Raw genomic sequence first — 19,128 nt, 5'->3', positions numbered from 1 at the left:
AAACTCTGTCTGTTTGGACTCGCAACTGAAAAAAATGCATTAACCTATGGACTCTACCTACCAATCTCTTCATTGAAAAACAAGCTCTCAAATTCAGTGACATTCCACAATTTATACAGACACTTCATATTTATTTATATAATAGATGTTCTGTTGGCTTCTTTGAAGCGATATGACTCATGAGGCCGTACCTGCAAATGGGAAGGATGTTTGCAGCGAGCAGCAGTTGCGCTGATCGGGTGCGACGCCAGCCTTCTGCAACTCCTCGTTAGTATAGTGGACAGTATCTCCGCCTGTCACGCGGAAGACCGGGGTTCGATTCCCCGACGGGGAGGTCTAGTCCTTTACTGCTGCCCAAAGACCCATTCAAAAGTTATTGCTCCATTTACAAGTGACACAAAGAGCTGGCCAGGGGCCCCGGGCGACAGTTTTGAGCAAAAGAATTGCGTTGGCCGGGAATCGAACCCGGGTCAACTGCTTGGAAGGCAGCTATGCTCACCACTATACCACCAACGAAGACATTTTGCTTGTTTGCTGAACGCCACCTTACGCGGTCAATGCTCCCAACACATTATCAGTGACTGTGTGCAGAGGAACTGAAACTCTGTCTGTTTGGACCAGCAACTGAAAAAAATGCATTAACCTATGGACCTGACCTACCAATCTCTTCATTGAAAAACAAGCTCTCTAATTCAGTGACATTCCTCAATTTATACAGACACTTTATATTTAATTATATTTTACATGTTCTGTTGGCTTCTCTTTGCTTCTGTGAAGCGATATGACTCATGAGGCCGTACCTGCAAATGGGAAGGATGTTTGCGGCGAGCAGCAGTTGCGCTGATCGGGTGCGACGCCAGCCTTCCGCAACTCCTCGTTAGTATAGTGGACAGTATCTCCGCCTGTCACGCGGAAGACCGGGGTTCGATTCCCCGACGGGGAGGTCTAATTCTTTACTGCTGCCCAAAGACCCATTCAAAAGTTATTGCTCCAGCTACAAGTTACACAAAGAGTTGGCCAGGGCCCCGGGAGACATTTTTGAGCAAAAGAATTGCGTTGGCCGGGAATCGAACCCGGGTCAACTGCTTGGAAGGCAGCTATGCTCACCACTATACCACCAACTCAGGCATTTTGCTTGTTTGCTGAACGCCACCTTAGGCGGTCAATGCTCCCAACACATTTTCAGCGACTGTGTGCAGAGGAACTGAAACTCTGTCTGTTTGGACTCGCAACTGAAATAAATGCATTAACCTATGGACTCTACCTACCAATCTCTTCATTGAAAAACAAGCTCTCTAATTCAGTGACATTCCACAATTTATACAGACACTTCATATTTATTTATATAATAGATGTTCTGTTGGCTTCTTTGAAGCGATATGACTCATGAGGCCGTACCTGCAAATGGGAAGGATGTTTGCGGCGAGCAGCAGTTGCGCTGATCGGGTGCGACGCCAGCCTTCTGCAACTCCTCGTTAGTATAGTGGACAGTATCTCCGCCTGTCACGCGGAAGACCGGGGTTCGATTCCCCGACGGGGAGGTCTAGTACTTTACTGCTGCCCAAAGACCCATTCAAAAGTTATTGCTCCAGCTACAAGTGACACAAAGAGTTGGCCAGGGCCCCGGGAGACATTTTTGAGCAAAAGAATTGCGTTGGCCGGGAATCGAACCCGGGTCAACTGCTTGGAAGGCAGCTATGCTTACCACTATACCACCAACGCAGGCATTTTGCTTGTTTGCTGAACGCCACCTTAGGCGGTCAATGCTCCCAACACATTTTCAGCGACTGTGTGCAGAGGAACTGAAACTCTGTCTGTTTGGACTCGCAACTGAAAAAAATGCATTAACCTATGGACTCTACCTACCAATCTCTTCATTGAAAAACAAGCTCTCTAATTCAGTGACATTCCACAATTTATACAGACACTTCATATTTATTTATATAATAGATGTTCTGTTGGCTTCTTTGAAGCGATATGACTCATGAGGCCGTACCTGCAAATGGGAAGCCTGTTTGCGGCGAGCAGCAGTTGCGCTGATCGGGTGCGAGGCCAGCCTTCTGCAACTCCTCGTTAGTATAGTGGACAGTATCTCTGCCTGTCACGCGGAAGACCGGGGTTCGATTCCCAGACGGGGAGGTCTAGTCCTTTACTGCTGCCCAAAGACCCATTCAAAAGTTATTGCTCCATTTACAAGTGACACAAAGAGCTGGCCAGGGGCCCCGGGCGACAGTTTTGAGCAAAAGAATTGCGTTGGTCAGGAATCGAACCCGGGTCAACTTCTTGGAAGGCAGCTATGCTCACCACTATACCACCAACGCAGGCATTTTGCTTGTTTGCTCAACGCCACCTTACGCGGTCAATGCTCCCAACACATTATCAGTGACTGTGTGCAGAGGAACTGAAACTCTGTCTGTTTGGACTCGCAACTGAAAAAAATGCATTAACCTATGGACTCTACCTACCAATCTCTTCATTGAAAAACAAGCTCTCTAATTCAGTGACATTCCACAATTTATACAGACACTTTATATTTAATTATATATTACATGTTCTGTTGGCTTCTCTTTGCTTCTGTGAAGCGATATGACTCATGAGGCCGTACCTGCAAATGGGAAGCCTGTTTGCGGCGAGCAGCAGTTGCGCTGATCGGGTGCGACGCCAGCCTTCCGTAACTCCTCGTTAGTATAGTGGACAGTATCTCCGCCTGTCACGCGGAAGACCGGGGTTCGATTCCCCGACGGGGAGGTCTAATTCTTTACTGCTGCCCAAAGACCCATTCAAAAGTTATTGCTCCAGCTACAAGTTACACAAAGAGTTGGCCAGGGCCCCGGGAGACATTTTTGAGCAAAAGAATTGCGTTGGCCGGGAATCGAACCCGGGTCAACTGCTTGGAAGGCAGCTATGCTCACCACTATACCACCAACGCAGGCATTTTTCTTGTTTGCTGAACGCCACCTTAGGCGGTCAATGCTCCCAACACATTTTCAGCGACTGTGTGCAGAGGAACTGAAACTCTGTCTGTTTGGACTCGCAACTGAAAAAAATGCATTAACCTATGGACTCTACCTACCAATCTCTTCATTGAAAAACAAGCTCTCTAATTCAGTGACATTCCACAATTTATACAGACACTTCATATTTATTTATATAATAGATGTTCTGTTGGCTTCTTTGAAGCGATATGACTCATGAGGCCGTACCTGCAAATGGGAAGGATGTTTGCGGCGAGCAGCAGTTGCGCTGATCGGGTGCGACGCCAGCCTTCTGCAACTCCTCGTTAGTATAGTGGACAGTATCTCCGCCTGTCACGCGGAAGACCGGGGTTCGATTCCCCGACGGGGAGGTCTAGTCCTTTACTGCTGCCCAAAGACCCATTCAAAAGTTATTGCTCCAGCTACAAGTGACACAAAGAGTTGGCCAGGGCCCCGGGAGACATTTTTGAGCAAAAGAATTGCGTTGGCCGGGAATCGAACCCGGGTCAACTGCTTGGAAGGCAGCTATGCTTACCACTATACCACCAACGCAGGCATTTTGCTTGTTTGCTGAACGCCACCTTAGGCGGTCAATGCTCCCAACACATTTTCAGCGACTGTGTGCAGAGGAACTGAAACTCTGTCTGTTTGGACTCGCAACTGAAAAAAATGCATTAACCTATGGACTCTACCTACCAATCTCTTCATTGAAAAACAAGCTCTCTAATTCAGTGACATTCCACAATTTATACAGACACTTCATATTTATTTATATAATAGATGTTCTGTTGGCTTCTTTGAAGCGATATGACTCATGAGGCCGTACCTGCAAATGGGAAGGATGCTTGCGGCGAGCAGCAGTTGCGCTGATCGGGTGCGACGCCAGCCTTCTGCAACTCCTCGTTAGTATAGTGGACAGTATCTCCGCCTGTCACGCGGAAGACCGGGGTTCGATTCCCCGACGGGGAGGTCTAGTCCTTTACTGCTGCCCAAAGACCCATTCAAAAGTTATTGCTCCATTTACAAGTGACACAAAGAGCTGGCCAGGGGCCCCGGGCGACAGTTTTGAGCAAAAGAATTGCGTTGGTCGGAATCGAACCCGGGTCAACTTCTTGGAAGGCAGCTATGCTCACCACTATACAACCAACGCAGGCATTTTGCTTGTTTGCTGAACGCCACCTTACGCGGCCAATGCTCCCAACACATTATCAGTGACTGTGTGCAGAGGAACTGAAACTCTGTCTGTTTGGACTCGCAACTGAAAAAAATGCATTAACCTATGGACTCTACCTACCAATCTCTTCATTGAAAAACAAGCTCACTAATTCAGTGACATTCCACAATTTATACAGACACTTCATATTTATTTATATAATAGATGTTCTGTTGGCTTCTTTGAAGCGATATGACTCATGAGGCCGTACCTGCAAATGGGAAGCCTGTTTGCGGCGAGCAGCAGTTGCGCTGATCGGGTGCGAGGCCAGCCTTCTGCAACTCCTCGTTAGTATAGTGGACAGTATCTCTGCCTGTCACGCGGAAGACCGGGGTTCGATTCCCCGACGGGGAGGTCTAGTCCTTTACTGCTGCCCAAAGACCCATTCAAAAGTTATTGCTCCATTTACAAGTGACACAAAGAGCTGGCCAGGGGCCCCGGGCGACAGTTTTGAGCAAAAGAATTGCGTTGGTCGGGAATCGAACCCGGGTCAACTTCTTGGAAGGCAGCTATGCTCACCACTATACCACCAACGCAGGCATTTTGCTTGTTTGCTCAACGCCACCTTACGCGGTCAATGCTCCCAACACATTATCAGTGACTGTGTGCAGAGGAACTGAAACTCTGTCTGTTTGGACTCGCAACTGAAAAAAATGCATTAACCTATGGACTCTACCTACCAATCTCTTCATTGAAAAACAAGCTCTCTTATTCAGTGACATTCCTCAATTTATACAGACACTTTATATTTATTTATATTTTACATGTTCTGTTGGCTTCTCTTTGCTTCTGTGAAGCGATATGACTCATGAGGCCGTACCTGCAAATGGGAAGCCTGTTTGCGGCGAGCAGCAGTTGCGCTGATCGGGTGCGACGCCAGCCTTCCGCAATTCTTCGTTAGTATAGTGGACAGTATCTCCGCCTGTCACGCTTTAGACCGGGGTTCGACATTTTCAGTGACTGTGTGCAGAGGAACTGAAACTCTGTCTGTTTGGACTCGCAACTGAAAAAAATGCATTAACCTATGGACCTGACCTACCAATCTCTTCATTGAAAAACAAGCTCTCTAATTCAGTGACATTCCTCAATTTATAAAGACACTTTATATTTAATTATATTTTACATGTTCTGTTGGCTTCTCTTTGCTTCTGTGAAGCGATATGACTCATGAGGCCGTACCTGCAAATGGGAAGCCTGTTTGCGGCGAGCAGCAGTTGCGCTGATCGGGTGCGACGCTAGCCTTCCGCAACTCCTCGTTAGTATAGTGGACAGTATCTCCGCCTGTCACGCGGAAGACCGGGGTTCGATACCCCGACGGGGAGGTCTAATTCTTTACTGCTGCCCAAAGACCCATTCAAAGGTTATTGCTTCAGCTACAAGTGACACAAAGAGTTGTCCAGGGGCCCCGGGAGACATTTTTGAGCAAAAGAATTGCGTTGGCCGGGAATCAAACCCGGGTCAACTGCGCGGGAGCCGAAAATGGTTAAGCTTAACTTCCCTTAACTTTTCCCATTCATTCTCTATGGTAGTGCTTAACACTACCGATGCAATATATGTTTGACCGCAGGTAGATTTCATGGCGCTTTTTCGCTGTTTCCGTGGCGCGGAATTTAAAAGAAGCCAGTGTCATCTTGTCATCTGTCAATCATTCGCAGTGGAGGAGGGGAGACCCGTTTTACGATCGGAGAGATATTTATTTACCGTCAGCAAACTTGTTTTGTGCACCAAATACTGCCTAAGCTACATTCAGACAGATTTTACCTCAGGTGACTACATGTACTTTATTACTTATATATTTCTGCCATTAATTTGCATGTATATTATCGTATTATGTTTAACGTTATATGTAACGTTAGCCTATGTTAATTGTGTTGAATGGTTTGTCCCGTTAGAAAATAGTAAACTAAACTCCTCGACGAAAATACACCTGTTATTGTATTAGAGTATCTTTGTTTGCAAATGGGATTGTTTTTTCATTGATTTTATGTATATAAAAGTATTTTAATTTACAGTGCGGTAACGTTATGATCTAACGTAGTAGTGCTAACGTCACATCATACTGCACGGTTAACATATAAGTTACACTGTTATTTTACCAGCCAAAAGTTTGAGAATGTAAAATGTTTTATGTGTTTAAAGAAGTCTCTTCTACACATCATTTATGTTATGAAAATACCACAAAAAAGAAAAGAAAAGAAAAACATTTTTGAAATATAAAATGACTTTTATATTTTAATATATATACATTTTGTATTTATTCCTGCGATCAAAGCTGAATTTATCATGATTACTCCAGTCAGTGTCACATGATCCTTCACTAATCATTCTCTGTTGAAAGCAGTTGTGTAAAACATTTTTTTATGATTCTTTTATGAATAGAAAGTTCAAAAGAACAGTATTTATCTGAAATAAAGCTTTTGTAAGAACTTAAATACATTAATACGTTTATTCAGCAAGGATGCTGATCAAGTGACAGCATTTATAATGTTTCAAAAGCTTTATATTTCAATAAAAGCTGTTCTTTTAAAAATTCTATTGATTAAATAATCAGATTTATTTTTTACACAACTGTTTTCAACACTGATAATAATACATATCAGAAGGATTTGTGAAGGATCATGTGACGATGATAGATTCAGCTTTGCATCACAGTAATAAATTGCCTTTTAAAATATATTAAAATAGAAAAAGTTATTTTAAATTGTAAATGTTTTGTATTTTTGTATTATATGTTCTATTTTATCCTTGGTGAACAGAAGAGACTACTGTAAAAATGTATTTTTAAATAATCTTACTATTTTCTAACTTTTGACGGGTATTGTATTTTTAAAAATTTGAATGTAATAAATATAACTCACACATATATTGCATTTTAATTACAAAAATATGTGTGTGCAATTTAATGGTATAATAAATGAATAACATTTTATTAAGAAATAACTAAACACAAAGAATTTTACAAAATAAATAGATTTATTTTCATTTATGAATTTGTTTTTAGAATAAACTGGTACATTTAAATGTTGCTTTATTTATTAAGAAATAATTCTTAATAATGTATTCAGAATAGAAGTGTATTAATTAATACAGTGTGTTAATGCAACAGACGAATAAACACTAATCAGCTCTTTGTGTACAGCACAGCAAGATGAAGTCGAAAGTGATCTTCCCAGGCAAGATCAAAGTGTGCTTCAGGAAAGGACCAACTGGATATCTGAGACAAGATCCCTCAGATGAAGCCAAGAGGATCAAAGACAACCCCAATCTCCAGGACAAATCAGCCCCTCAAAGGGAAGACAAGGTCAAGGAGAATGCCCGCTCTGTTGTCTTCATGAGAGGAGGAGATGTGTCAGACAGACAGGAGGTGATGGGAGAGTTTGTGCTTCAGTTTGGAAAGTACAAAGGCAAGTCATTCCGGTGGCTGCTAGAGAATGATGTAGGCTATACACTATTCCTGACTAAGACGGTTGAGGAGGAGGAGAGAGCCGGACAGTTTAAACCGGAGGGTCCCAAGAAGGAGAGCCTACTTTCATTCCTTGAGTTCAGTAGAAGCTTCCAGGAAATCGAGGACCTCAAAAAGTATTTAGCTGGAAGATCAGTGGCACCACCTGTGAGGAATGAAGATGATAACGTGGTTGGCTTTGGGGTTAATGCAGAAAGGACTTGGAGGGAGGTTTGGGAGAGCAGAGCAGATGGATATGCTGCATTCATCCTCCAGAAACGGTGTGTTCCAGGCAGCAAAATGTATCGGCTGCAGCAGTACCTCACTCAGAAAAAGACCAAGCTTCAGAGTGTTTCAGTGGAACTTGCAGCATCTGCCTCTCATCCTCCAGGTTTGTTACAGTACAGTTGAGTATATATTAGGTCAAAACTGAAATATGTAAATGTGGGATGACATATGATTTGCTTTTTTGCTTTTTTGCTTTGTTTCACAGAAATGGAGGATGATGAAGAATTGGAGAGAATGATGCTTTCTATATCCCCATCCAAAATCCAAGGCCAATTGAGTAAGAAAATCACTCACACACACAAACACATTCTGCATTTTTACATTTTTAATAAAACATTGTTTAGTATGTTTTTAAAGCTATTTGATTTACGCGCACATATGAAATGTCCTCATAAACCACTTTTATGTTTTTATACCAATGTAATACCCATGTCATTATACAAATTTGTGTCCCCATAAATCACACAAACAAGCGCGCACACACACACATGGTATTTATAATGGTTGCTTTATCAATTTTTTTCTAAATGTATTTTTTTTTTAAATGTACACCCGTTTGAATGTAAACTCAGGGTATTGGTGTAAAATAGCTTAATGCTCAGTCACTTTATTCATTATTCACTGAATAATCTTTGATTTGTTCTTTTTTAATAGACATGGAGGAAGGTGAAGAATCCGGAAGGATGATGCTACCCACATATTCATCGAAACTTCCAGGTCAACTGAGTGAGAACCACATATATGCTTACACACACACACACACACACACACACACACACACACACACACACACACACACACACACACACACACACACACACACACACACACACACACACACTTCAGCCCTCTATCAAACTGGATTTTTTCCCATGAAACATAATTGCATTTTTATCCAGCATTATTCAAGATGGTAAATGTTTGGGATGTTACATTGTTTCTGTGCTGTGCATTCCAGTTTACAATATGAGAGGGGTAGAGAGGGGTATGAGAGTGGTAGAGAGGGGTATGAGAGGGGTATGAAAGGGGTAGAGAGGGGTATGAAAGGGGTAGAGAGGGGTATGAGAGGGGTAGAGAGGGGTAGAGAGGGGTATGAGAGGGGTAGAGAGGGGTATGAAAGGGGTAGAGAGGGGTATGAGAGGGGTAGAGAGGGGTATGAGAGGGGTAGAGAGGGGTATGAGAGGGGTAGAGAGGGGTATGAAAGGGGTAGAGAGGGGTATGAGAGGGGTAGAGAGGGGTGTGAGAGGGGTAGAGAGGGGTGTGAGAGGGGTATGAGAGGGGTAGAGAGGGGTATGAGAGGGGTAGAGAGGGGTATGAGAGGGGTAGAGAGGGGTATGAGAGGGGTAGAGAGGGGTATGAAAGGGGTAGAGAGGGGTATGAAAGGGGTAGAGAGGGGTATGAGAGGGGTAGAGAGGGGTATGAAAGGGGTAGAGAGGGGTATGAGAGGGGTATGAGAGGGGTATGAAAGGGGTAGAGAGGGGTATGAGAGGGGTAGAGAGGGGTAGAGAGGGGTATGAAAGGGGTAGAGAGGGGTATGAGAGGGGTAGAGAGGGGTATGAAAGGGGTAGAGAGGGGTATGAGAGGGGTATGAGAGGGGTAGAGAGGGGTATGAAAGGGGTAGAGAGGGGTATGAGAGGGGTAGAGAGGGGTATGAGAGGGGTAGAGAGGGGTATGAAAGGGGTAGAGAGGGGTATGAGAGGGGTATGAAAGGGGTAGAGAGGGGTATGAGAGGGGTATGAAAGGGTAGAGAGGGGTATGAGAGGGGTAGAGAGGGGTATGAGAGGGGTATGAAAGGGTAGAGAGGGGTATGAGAGGGGTATGAGAGGGGTATGAAAGGGGTAGAGAGGGGTATGACAGGGGTATGAGAGGGGTATGAGAGGGGTATGAGAGGGGTATGAGAGGGGTAGAGATAAATTGTTTCATCAATAGACAGTACTGGTCTTGTGTGTACTGTTTGGTCAATATATTCATATACTTTACTCAAACAATATCTCTGAAAAAAATCAAACCCAGATTATATCATTAGAAAAGTAAATTTTACAAGTGCTTAAGATTGAGAACAGCAGTGTGTAAATGAATCAAACAGAATCAGAATGTATGAACCATACAGTGTCAAAATTGGGTTTCGTTAAATTATTGTTTCATTTTGCAAAAGAACTGAGGTGTTCTGCTACTTGTGTGTGTGGATTGTGTGAGGTGTGTATGGTGTTTTGACAAAACAAGCCTTAAAAAACTAACAGTAAAGGTGTACATATGTAATTTTGTCTGTTTATGTTATTAATGCTTGAAAGTTAAATTATCTTCACTGTGCTTTTAGGTTCAGACATTGTTGGAGTCCCAGTGGTCAAAGGTCTTATTCCTGCTGCATACTAAGGATAATTCTGACATGAATCAGGATTATCTATTCTACATTTATTTTTTGCTGTTTGTTGGTTAGGCCACGTTCAGGCCTGTTCTAATTCTTGTGTTCAATTGTTCTACTAACATTGAAGGCATTTGTATCTCATCGTTGAGGGTAAGTACAGAGTTCTTGTTTTGCATGCTATACTTAAAGGTTTGGTATGTACATGTTCTACAGAGTAAAAGAAACACATGTCCAAAATGCAGAAGTACAGCAAAAGTACAAATATATTTTTAATTTGGACTAGAATGGCGCATCCCATTTGATACATGAAGTTGTAGACTACTCATGCAATGTAGACCCACTAACATACCACACCCCTAATATTAGTAGAGCGCAGGGCACAACCTAACGCTGGGTTAGTTGTAACACATACGTTTTAACACTTTCCACACATGCCAGGATGACGAAACTTAGTGTATTTACTAGTTGCCATATCAACATTATTTAGAGAAAAGCACCAAAATTAAAAAAAATCTTTGGAAGATTTCACTGAACATTTATTTAACTATAGCAAAAGTAAATGTCTTAATTAAATTCATTTTTCATCTCAGTTAATACTCTGAACCCCAAGTGGATTTACACAAACTGAGACAGTCAAAAAGCGTTAGGTTGTGCCCCGCTCTCCCCTAAAAATAGTACTGAAGTCAAGTGTTCTATGGGTTTGCATGTATTTGCATTACTACTTATTAACACATTTACTAAGGGACAGAACTACAGGGTATTAGAATTAAATTAGATTTTTCTGTGTTAGGGAGGCGTAAACCACCAGCAACACCAACAAAACCAGACCGGACTAAAGAATATAGTGCAACTGCCTCTCCACGGCCAGGTTGGTACATGGACGTGTACACATGTCGACTACTGTAAGGATATGCCTGTTTCTGATCAGAGTTATGTTTTTTCCCCAATTCCCTTCACTCCAGTGAGGGTTCCTTTGCCAGTACCTTCAGAGTTGCTTAAACTGGGGTTATCTACAATCAAGACCACAGTACCTTTGAGACCAGGGCAAGAAACCGTGTTCTGTCAATGTAAGGACTTAATGTAACATAATTTTACTTGTAAAACTTTTACTTGTAACATAATTTTATCAAATTTAAAACAGATTTTACATATTTAACAAATGTAATGCTCATCTATGACTAATGTCATCCTTGTCGTCCTGTAGCCCTCCTCCCAGTTACCTCTGCACAGTCTACAGCCTCTACTCCTCCCTCACGTTCCCCTTCAGCTGTTGGCGAGGCTTTCTCTGGACTCCCTGGTGCCTCTACTCCTCCCACAGCACTGCCTGCAGCCTCTGCTGGGTACCCTACTAAGTTGGAGGAGAAGCATGCTGTTCCACCATTGCCAAGCTATGACCAGGATGTGAGCCGACGGCACTGCTCTCACCAGCAGAGAATCTGGATGAAAACTGAAATGGAAGACTTGGGACTGTGGCCAGGATCTAGACCGGTGAGACATCCAATGAACATGATCTCCTTGTGGCGTTACCCACCTCAGCCTGAGCTTATTGATGCTATCTATGAGCTCCCATCACCAAAATACTTTCAACTTCATCCATTCTTCATTTGGAAACCAGAGCACAGCATTATGGAAAGAGTCCGCAACAACTACACTCTGCCATGCCTGTACGGCTGTCCGAATCCCCACGTTGTCTCGTCAGGTGTTGGACGACCCCGTGTCATTATTGGTACGAACAGCCAATACTACATACTTGCCTCTCGCCTCAGCTGTAAAGTTTGTAAAAAGTACTGGTTTGCAGACAAACCCCAATGGATGGACATGCTGCCAAGTCGTTTCTGCAACATTTTGCCAGCTTTTTTAACCCACAAGAAGGCCATATGTAAGACTGTGATGGATGAGTTGCGGCGCACAGCAAAGTCTCCCAACGATATGGCTAATCAGTTGAATGAGGCTCTCCACCTCAGGTATGAGCGTGCACACCTGGCTTACCTGTCCACTGTTAAAAATGTGCTGGATGGAGACAGTGGACTTTATGGTCAGCAGACCATCACAGGAGCACTAAGAGCAACAAACACTCCTGCTCCATTTGGTGGGTATAGTGATGTGGTCGGCTGGTGCGGAGTAACAGTCTCACCCCACTACTTGGTTGACTGCCTCATTCAGGAGTACCATAGGCAAGAGAGCACACTCAATCTGCTCCTCCAAGGCACGTTTGGACAAGTATTAAGGGCTGACCATACCCGCAAGCTGGCCCGGAAGGTTGTGCTTGCATCAGGTACTATGTCATCCTATGCCGTCATGAATGAAAACTGGATGATCTTGTCCTGGGTGATGCTGCAGTCTGAAAGTGACAAATCCCTGCAGCCAATGTATGAGGGGCTGTCTCGTCGCTACATTTTTGCTGGACTGCCAAAAGCCAACTACCAGTGGGTTGACAGGTAAGAACCAGCCATCACATTTTACTTCCCACCTATATTATATGTGTAACATTAACACAATATAGTATAACAAATACATGTATCATATGTATTTTAATGTTTAATATTTTAAATATACTTCTCTTTGTGTTTAAAACAGAGATTGCTGTGCTGCCTTCAGGATCCCAAACCCTGAGCCACAGGAGCACCTCCTTTGGGATTCTTGGTCGACCACTGAGGCTATAGTGACTGTGGCAACCTCTGGGCATATAATCAACACCTGTTCCTCCCGCGCAGAATACAACAGCGACATCAACATCAAGCTGGACTTGTTCCACTGCATGCGGCGATTCTCCAGAGAGTGTGTGTCAGAGCACCATCCACTGCACAGTGCTTTCTGTAAGTTTCTGTCAGCAGCTTTCAGTGTTGTGGACCAGACGGACCTACAGAGACTGAAGCAGGCGTATGTCTTCTGTGGGATAGTGCCTGCAAATCCAACAAAGCAGCACATCAGGGAGCACTGCCGCACCAGGGTCCCACACCCCACAGAGCTGCTGGAGAGAGTGGAGAGCGTTCTGCAAAGATTTTTTTTAGAATGTGATCCTGATGGTGTGCCACTGTTCAAACCATCAATGTTGAAGGTGTGGAGGATTCAGAGAGTCCACATCCTCAGAGGCTGCCTGAGTGACCCAGAGGTTGCAGAGGGGATCCTCTATAGGCATGGTGGAACGGTCCAGCTGAACCATGTGAAGGGAGAGGCAGCAGCTGTACTGGTTTGGATCCCTGTGAGAGGCACCTCTCAGCAGGAGGGGTTCCATTTCCATCAGGCAAGATGGGTCACCGGCACTCAGGTATCCACAGAACTTTTCCAGGCGCAGGGCATGATTGGAGTGGCTCGTTGGAATTTCCAGCGCCTTGTGGACCTGAAGCAGCCTGAAGTGAAGCTGCCTGCAGTTTTTGATCCAGTGCTGATCATGGAACTAAACAAGCTTTCAGACGTGGTGACGGGTCAAGCCAAGTACCCTGCTTTACTTGTCTCACAGACAGACACCAGAGAAAGGTTTGGACTGCAGTATCTGGAGCCTGGTTGTCGTCCTGTACCCCTGGACTGGGACAAGCACAAGTCCCAAAAGGTACATGTTGCAGGGGAGGGAGAGCGTCAGTCCTCAGAGCTGTCTGCACTCAGTGAGAGTTTCCCACCTGATGACCCACCCGAGGAGGTCAGGGAGGAACACTTTGCTCAGGTAAACTTGACTGTTGTATATAGGAATTTCACTGTCAATCTCACTCACTAAAACACAAAATGTAACTATGTAATCACTGATTTTATCCAAAATTAATTACCCTATGCTCCAGGATGACATCTTTGGTGTGGCTCCTCTTGGCTCAAAAACAATGATCCAGCCTGGACAGCCCACCAATGTAAAAGGTAATTTAACTCCCATCCTCATCCCTTTATTATTCCTTATTTATATGAATACTACGGCTATTTGAGAGATAAACGTAAAAATTATTTATTTTCCACTCTCCTTTAGATGAGATAACACCACCACTGCCCTTTACTCCCTCTCCACGTGCTGCTCGCACAGGTTCCATCAAGGCAGGCGGTCTACTTTTTGTCCTGGACCATGTTCGGTGGACACAGCCAATGAGGGATTGCATTGATGGCCTTCTAGTAAAGTACCACGGGCAGAAAGACCTCCTCATCCAGGTGGATGCAGAGTATGCTGCCCTTGTGCAGGCTGCCTCCAGGGATCCCAATAACCTTTTACACCCCACCACAAAACAGCATATCTCCCGTTATGTGAAACACCTGGCCAAGATGACAAACACAAGTTCATCCCTGAACACCAGTCCAGAGAAACTCCTGGAAACCCAGCAGCTGTGGCATCACCTTACAGAAGGCAGTGAAACTGTAAGTGTTCCAGTGTTAACCCTCCAACCTGCCCCAGTGAACCCACCCAGTAATAAGCCCCAGGAGTCCCCGCTAACTAAGGGTGAGATTGAAGAAATGGTGAAAGAGCTTGTGGAGAAGCAGCAGCAAAAGCAACTGCAACAGCAGCCTGCCACAAAGAGGACACGGAACTGTCTTGCTTGTGGGCAGCCAAAGTCACGATACCTTGGTGATGGCTCCTCCATTCATTTCTTCTATCAGTCTGGGACCGTGAAGTACTTTTACTGCTCGACAAAGGTATACCAGCTGTATGCAGCGGAAGGCCTCACCAATCCTCGAATGCCATTTGCTGACTTTGCTGAATTGCCTTTTTTTAACCGAGAGCTAGAGGCCGTAAAGCAGCGTTCTGCAGAGGCAAGACAGGTAATGGAGGAGCGGGGAAAGAGAAAGGCCTTGGAGCAGCACCCCACTGGTCGCCTCTGTAGGTTCTGTCACAAGCCACTCAAACAAGGTCCAGAGAGTCCACACACACATACTGGGTTCCCTGGTGTGGCAGGGAAATATGTCTATTGTCCTGCCAAAGTGTTTTCCCTATATCGGACAGAAGGGATGCCTCACGAGATGACTTGGGGAGAGTTCTGTCAGTCTTCTTTTTATGAGGCTGAAAGGAAGAGATGGGCAGCAGAAAAGGGAAAGTGACTGCCCTCATGTTTCCTGGCTTTGAATATGTACATATTGTAATTGTTGTATTATAAAAATATAACTGTGTATCTTGTTTGTTATGGATGTCTGTTACATGCTGAAACCCCTGGTTTGTTCTTGCCTTATTGTCTTTCTGGGGTTTCTTCTTTCTTTTATTTTAGAATGCCATGTTGGTCCAGGATTGAAGGATTGTAAAATGTAAAAAATTCTGCTTAACTTTTACTGATTCATTTGCCATTTTTGTTTATTTATCAATGAAAATGTGTTTACAATTGTTTCAAAACATTTTCAAAACTCAGATTATTTAGATGATTGAAAGCACTACTTTTAATCTTTTGAAATTGTAAATACTTTGTATCTCACCTGTAAGAAATGTTTGCATATAATATTTATTAAGCATGTTGTTATACTGTTCTTAAATTTTATTAGTTTATTACTTTTGGTACAATCATATTTATAACTGTACTGTATACACGCACATGGGCAGTAGGATCATCTGTGTTCAACTGAAAAGTAGCCTAAGTGGTTTCTTTTTTATTCTTCCATAGACCTTTGTTCAGTTTAAACTGTAACTTGATTTCATAGACTGATTATTTATTTTGGTTATGTTAAGATATTCCCAGTGTTAATTTATTTTTTTATTCAATACAATTGTCTTTTTTCCCACATTATCTACATAGTGCAATTAATATTTACATAATGTTGTGGTAGAATGCATACATTTTGCTTTGTTCTTTTGAATGTTAAACTTATTTATCTTGTGTAAAAAGATACATTTGTAAATATTTGTTTGATCTTGCTTGTGTTTTAAACATTCTGATATTTGCAATATTTTCAGTACTTGCTATAACATGTTTATTATTATATTTTTATTATAGAAAAAAATGTTCAATTCACGTTCTCTTTTAGCAATTCATTTTACTCGTTCTAAATGTTGACAATGTCTGTTTAATATGCTGTGATATATATTTATCCTCTATTATCCTAGTATTAATATATAATAAACTAAATATATATAAAAAGAATGTTGTGTGGTGTTTTCATTTTAAATATAAATATTTAAATATGTGAAACATTAATTACCAATGGCTATGTAATTTTGGACACCTTAGAGAAAACTCTTAGGAAATGACTTATATTTGTAAATCTTAGTTTAATATGATTTACGATATTTTAGGGACATTAAAAAGAAATGTAAAAACAATCACATAATAAAAAAATATACTACTATAACACAACTCCATATTTGTATATTAATCATTTTAAATAGTTTTATATTTTCAAATAATGATACACATCGTACACAAAGACATCTGTTATAGCTTCTTATTTTTGTATCTATCTTAAAAACAATTAGACTATAAATAATGTTACTATAATTGTTAATATTACACTATAGAAACAATTATAGTAATGCACTTAGTAAATTTAATTTAAACTACATATCAGTTGTGCATTCTTTAGCAATTTTTAAATAATGTATAAAATGTATATACTATATATACTATAGTATAAATTTTGTTCACACTTCACACAAAATATATTTATTGTGTGAAGTGTGTGAAATATTTTGTAGGGTGTCTTCATTTTAATTAATCATATTTTAATTATTAAAATATTAACGACAACACCTGAACTATTATAGATGTTAGTAACTAAAACTTATGCAGACCTTACACAAGAATGATAACTGTTCAGTACTTGATTATGTATGTTTATCATACGCTACGCGAATCTATATGAACAGTAACTTTAAATACATGTAATGTTATTTGTGGTCGAGGCGGGATTCGAACCTCCAATTTTATGCACTATTTTTGGCCCGCCTCTCTGGATTTTCCTCGCTTTCTATTGGCTAGCAGCGCTCTACACCTACGCGCGACTGGCCGTCGCGTGGAAGGCAGCTATGCTCACCACTATACCACCAACGCAGGCATTTTGCTTGTTTGCTGAACGCCACCTTAGGCGGTCAATGCTCCCAACACATTTTCAGCGACTGTGTGCAGAGGAACTGAAACTCTGTCTGTTTGGACTCGCAACTGAAAAAAATGCATTAACCTATGGACTCTACCTACCAATCTCTTCATTGAAAAACAAGCTCTCTAATTCAGTGACATTCCACAATTTATACAGACACTTCATATTTATTTATATAATAGATGTTCTGTTGGCTTCTTTGAAGCGATATGACTCATGAGGCCGTACCTGCAAATGGGAAGGATGTTTGCGACGAGCAGCAGTTGCGCTGATAGGGTGCGACGCCAGCCTTCTGCAACTCCTCGTTAGTGTAGTGGACAGTATCTCCGCCTGTCACGCGGAAGACCAGGGTTCGATTCCCCGACGGGGAGGTCTAGTCCTTTACTGCTGCCCAATGACCCATTCAAAAGTTATTGCTCCATTTACAAGTGACACAAAGAGCTGGCCAGGGGCCCCGGGCGACAGTTTTGAGCAAAAGAATTGCGTTGGCCGGGAATCGAACCCGGGTCAACTTCTTGGAAGGCAGCCATGCTCACCACTATACCACCAACGCAGGCGTTTTGCTTGTTTGCTGAACGCCACCTTACGCGGTCAATGCTCCCAACACATTATCAGTGACTGTGTGCAGAGGAACTGAAACTCTGTCTGTTTGGACCAGCAACTGAAAAAAATGCATTAACCTATGGACCTGACCTACCAATCTCTTCATTGAAAAACAAGCTCTCTAATACAGTGACATTCCTCAATTTATACAGACACTTTATATTTATTTATATTTTACATGTTCTGTTGGCTTCTCTTTGCTTCTGTGAAGCCATATGACTCATGAGGCCGTACCTGCAAATGGGAAGCCTGTTTGCGGCGAGCAGCAGTTGCGCTGATCGGGTGCGACGCCAGCCTTCCGCAACTCTTCGTTAGTATAGTGGACAGTATCTCCGCCTGTCACGCATAAGACTGGGGTTCGATTCCCCGACGGGGAGGTCTAATTCTTTACTGCTGCCCAAAGACCCATTCAAAAGTTATTGCTCCAGCTACAAGTGACACAAAGAGCTGGCCAGGGTCCCGGGAGACATTTTTGAGCAAAAGAATTGCGTTGGCCGGGAATCGAACCCGGGTCAACTGCTTGGAAGGCAGCTATGCTCACCACTATACCACCAACGCAGGCATTTTGCTTGTTTGCTCAACGCCACCTTACGCGGTCAATGCTCCCAACACATTATCAGTGACTGTGTGCAGAGGAACTGAAACTCTGTCTGTTTGGACCAGCAACTGAAAAAAATGCATTAACCTATGGACCTGACCTACCAATCTCTTCATTGAAAAACAAGCTCTCTAATTCAGTGACATTCCTCAATTTATACAGACACTTTATATTTATTTATATTTTACATGTTCTGTTGGCTTCTTTGAAGCGATATGACTCATGAGGCCGTACCTGCAAATGGGAAGCCTGTTTGCGGCGAGCAGCAGTTGCGCTGATCGGGTGCGACGCCAGCCTTCTGCAACTCCTCGTTAATGTAGTGGACAGTATCTCCGCCTGTCACGCGGAAGACCGGGGTTCGATTCCCCGACGGGGAGGTCTAGTCCTTTACTGCTGCCCAATGACCCATTCAAAAGTTATTGCTCCATTTACAAGTGACACAAAGAGCTGGCCAGGGGCCCCGGGCGACAGTTTTGAGCAAAAGAATTGCGTTGGCCGGGAATCGAACCCGGGTCAACTGCTTGGAAGGCAGCCATGCTCACCACTATACCACCAACGCAGGGATTTTGCTTGTTTGCTGAACGCCACCTTAGGCGGTCAATGCTCCCAACACATTTTCAGCGACTGTGTGCAGAGGAACTGAAACTCTGTCTG

At 43.0% G+C, this 19,128-nt stretch overlaps 1 protein-coding gene and 11 non-coding genes across 12 annotated transcripts; 7 read left to right on the top strand and 5 right to left on the bottom strand.

Annotated features, from left to right (window-relative positions):
• The first annotated feature begins 262 nt into the window (after positions 1-262).
• Positions 263-334, top strand: trnad-guc (transfer RNA aspartic acid (anticodon GUC)). Its single transcript has one exon. It is a non-coding gene; the product is annotated as a tRNA-Asp (tRNA).
• A 537-nt stretch (positions 335-871) lies between these two features.
• On the top strand, positions 872-943 carry trnad-guc (transfer RNA aspartic acid (anticodon GUC)). The gene has a single exon. It is a non-coding gene; the product is annotated as a tRNA-Asp (tRNA).
• A 526-nt stretch (positions 944-1,469) lies between these two features.
• On the top strand, positions 1,470-1,541 carry trnad-guc (transfer RNA aspartic acid (anticodon GUC)). The gene has a single exon. It is a non-coding gene; the product is annotated as a tRNA-Asp (tRNA).
• A 109-nt stretch (positions 1,542-1,650) lies between these two features.
• Positions 1,651-1,722, bottom strand: trnag-ucc (transfer RNA glycine (anticodon UCC)). The gene has a single exon. It is a non-coding gene; the product is annotated as a tRNA-Gly (tRNA).
• Positions 1,723-2,676: 954 nt separating this feature from the next.
• On the top strand, positions 2,677-2,748 carry trnad-guc (transfer RNA aspartic acid (anticodon GUC)). Its single transcript has one exon. It is a non-coding gene; the product is annotated as a tRNA-Asp (tRNA).
• A 109-nt stretch (positions 2,749-2,857) lies between these two features.
• On the bottom strand, positions 2,858-2,929 carry trnag-ucc (transfer RNA glycine (anticodon UCC)). The gene has a single exon. It is a non-coding gene; the product is annotated as a tRNA-Gly (tRNA).
• Positions 2,930-3,274: 345 nt separating this feature from the next.
• trnad-guc (transfer RNA aspartic acid (anticodon GUC)) lies at positions 3,275-3,346 on the top strand. The gene has a single exon. It is a non-coding gene; the product is annotated as a tRNA-Asp (tRNA).
• A 109-nt stretch (positions 3,347-3,455) lies between these two features.
• Positions 3,456-3,527, bottom strand: trnag-ucc (transfer RNA glycine (anticodon UCC)). Its single transcript has one exon. It is a non-coding gene; the product is annotated as a tRNA-Gly (tRNA).
• A 345-nt stretch (positions 3,528-3,872) lies between these two features.
• On the top strand, positions 3,873-3,944 carry trnad-guc (transfer RNA aspartic acid (anticodon GUC)). The gene has a single exon. It is a non-coding gene; the product is annotated as a tRNA-Asp (tRNA).
• A 7,249-nt stretch (positions 3,945-11,193) lies between these two features.
• LOC137049595 (uncharacterized) lies at positions 11,194-15,293 on the top strand. Its single transcript, XM_067428158.1, has 5 exons — positions 11,194-11,350; positions 11,488-12,721; positions 12,861-13,944; positions 14,057-14,129; positions 14,236-15,293. Exons 1-5 carry the CDS (start codon positions 11,194-11,196, stop codon positions 15,291-15,293), a joined length of 3,606 nt encoding a protein of 1,201 aa, XP_067284259.1.
• Positions 15,294-18,362: 3,069 nt separating this feature from the next.
• Positions 18,363-18,434, bottom strand: trnag-ucc (transfer RNA glycine (anticodon UCC)). The gene has a single exon. It is a non-coding gene; the product is annotated as a tRNA-Gly (tRNA).
• A 527-nt stretch (positions 18,435-18,961) lies between these two features.
• Positions 18,962-19,033, bottom strand: trnag-ucc (transfer RNA glycine (anticodon UCC)). Its single transcript has one exon. It is a non-coding gene; the product is annotated as a tRNA-Gly (tRNA).
• Positions 19,034-19,128: the final 95 nt, after the last annotated feature.

This window comes from Pseudorasbora parva, chromosome 2 (assembly GCF_024679245.1).
Source record: "Pseudorasbora parva isolate DD20220531a chromosome 2, ASM2467924v1, whole genome shotgun sequence".
In the NCBI taxonomy this organism is placed as follows: Eukaryota; Metazoa; Chordata; class Actinopteri; order Cypriniformes; family Gobionidae; genus Pseudorasbora; species Pseudorasbora parva.
This window is presented reverse-complemented; position numbering and strand designations above follow the sequence as displayed.

What these genes read in the sequence shown, in the direction of transcription:
- LOC137049595 (XM_067428158.1), top strand. Translation starts at nt 11,194, where the DNA reads ATGCCTGTTTCTGATCAGAGTTATGTTTTTTCCCCAATTCCCTTCACT. An exon ending in GGGAGGAACACTTTGCTCAG is followed by an intron (nt 13,945 to 14,056) that starts GTAAACTTGACT and finishes CCTATGCTCCAG; the next exon opens with GATGACATCTTTGGTGTGGC. An exon ending in ACAGCCCACCAATGTAAAAG is followed by an intron (nt 14,130 to 14,235) that starts GTAATTTAACTC and finishes ACTCTCCTTTAG; the next exon opens with ATGAGATAACACCACCACTG.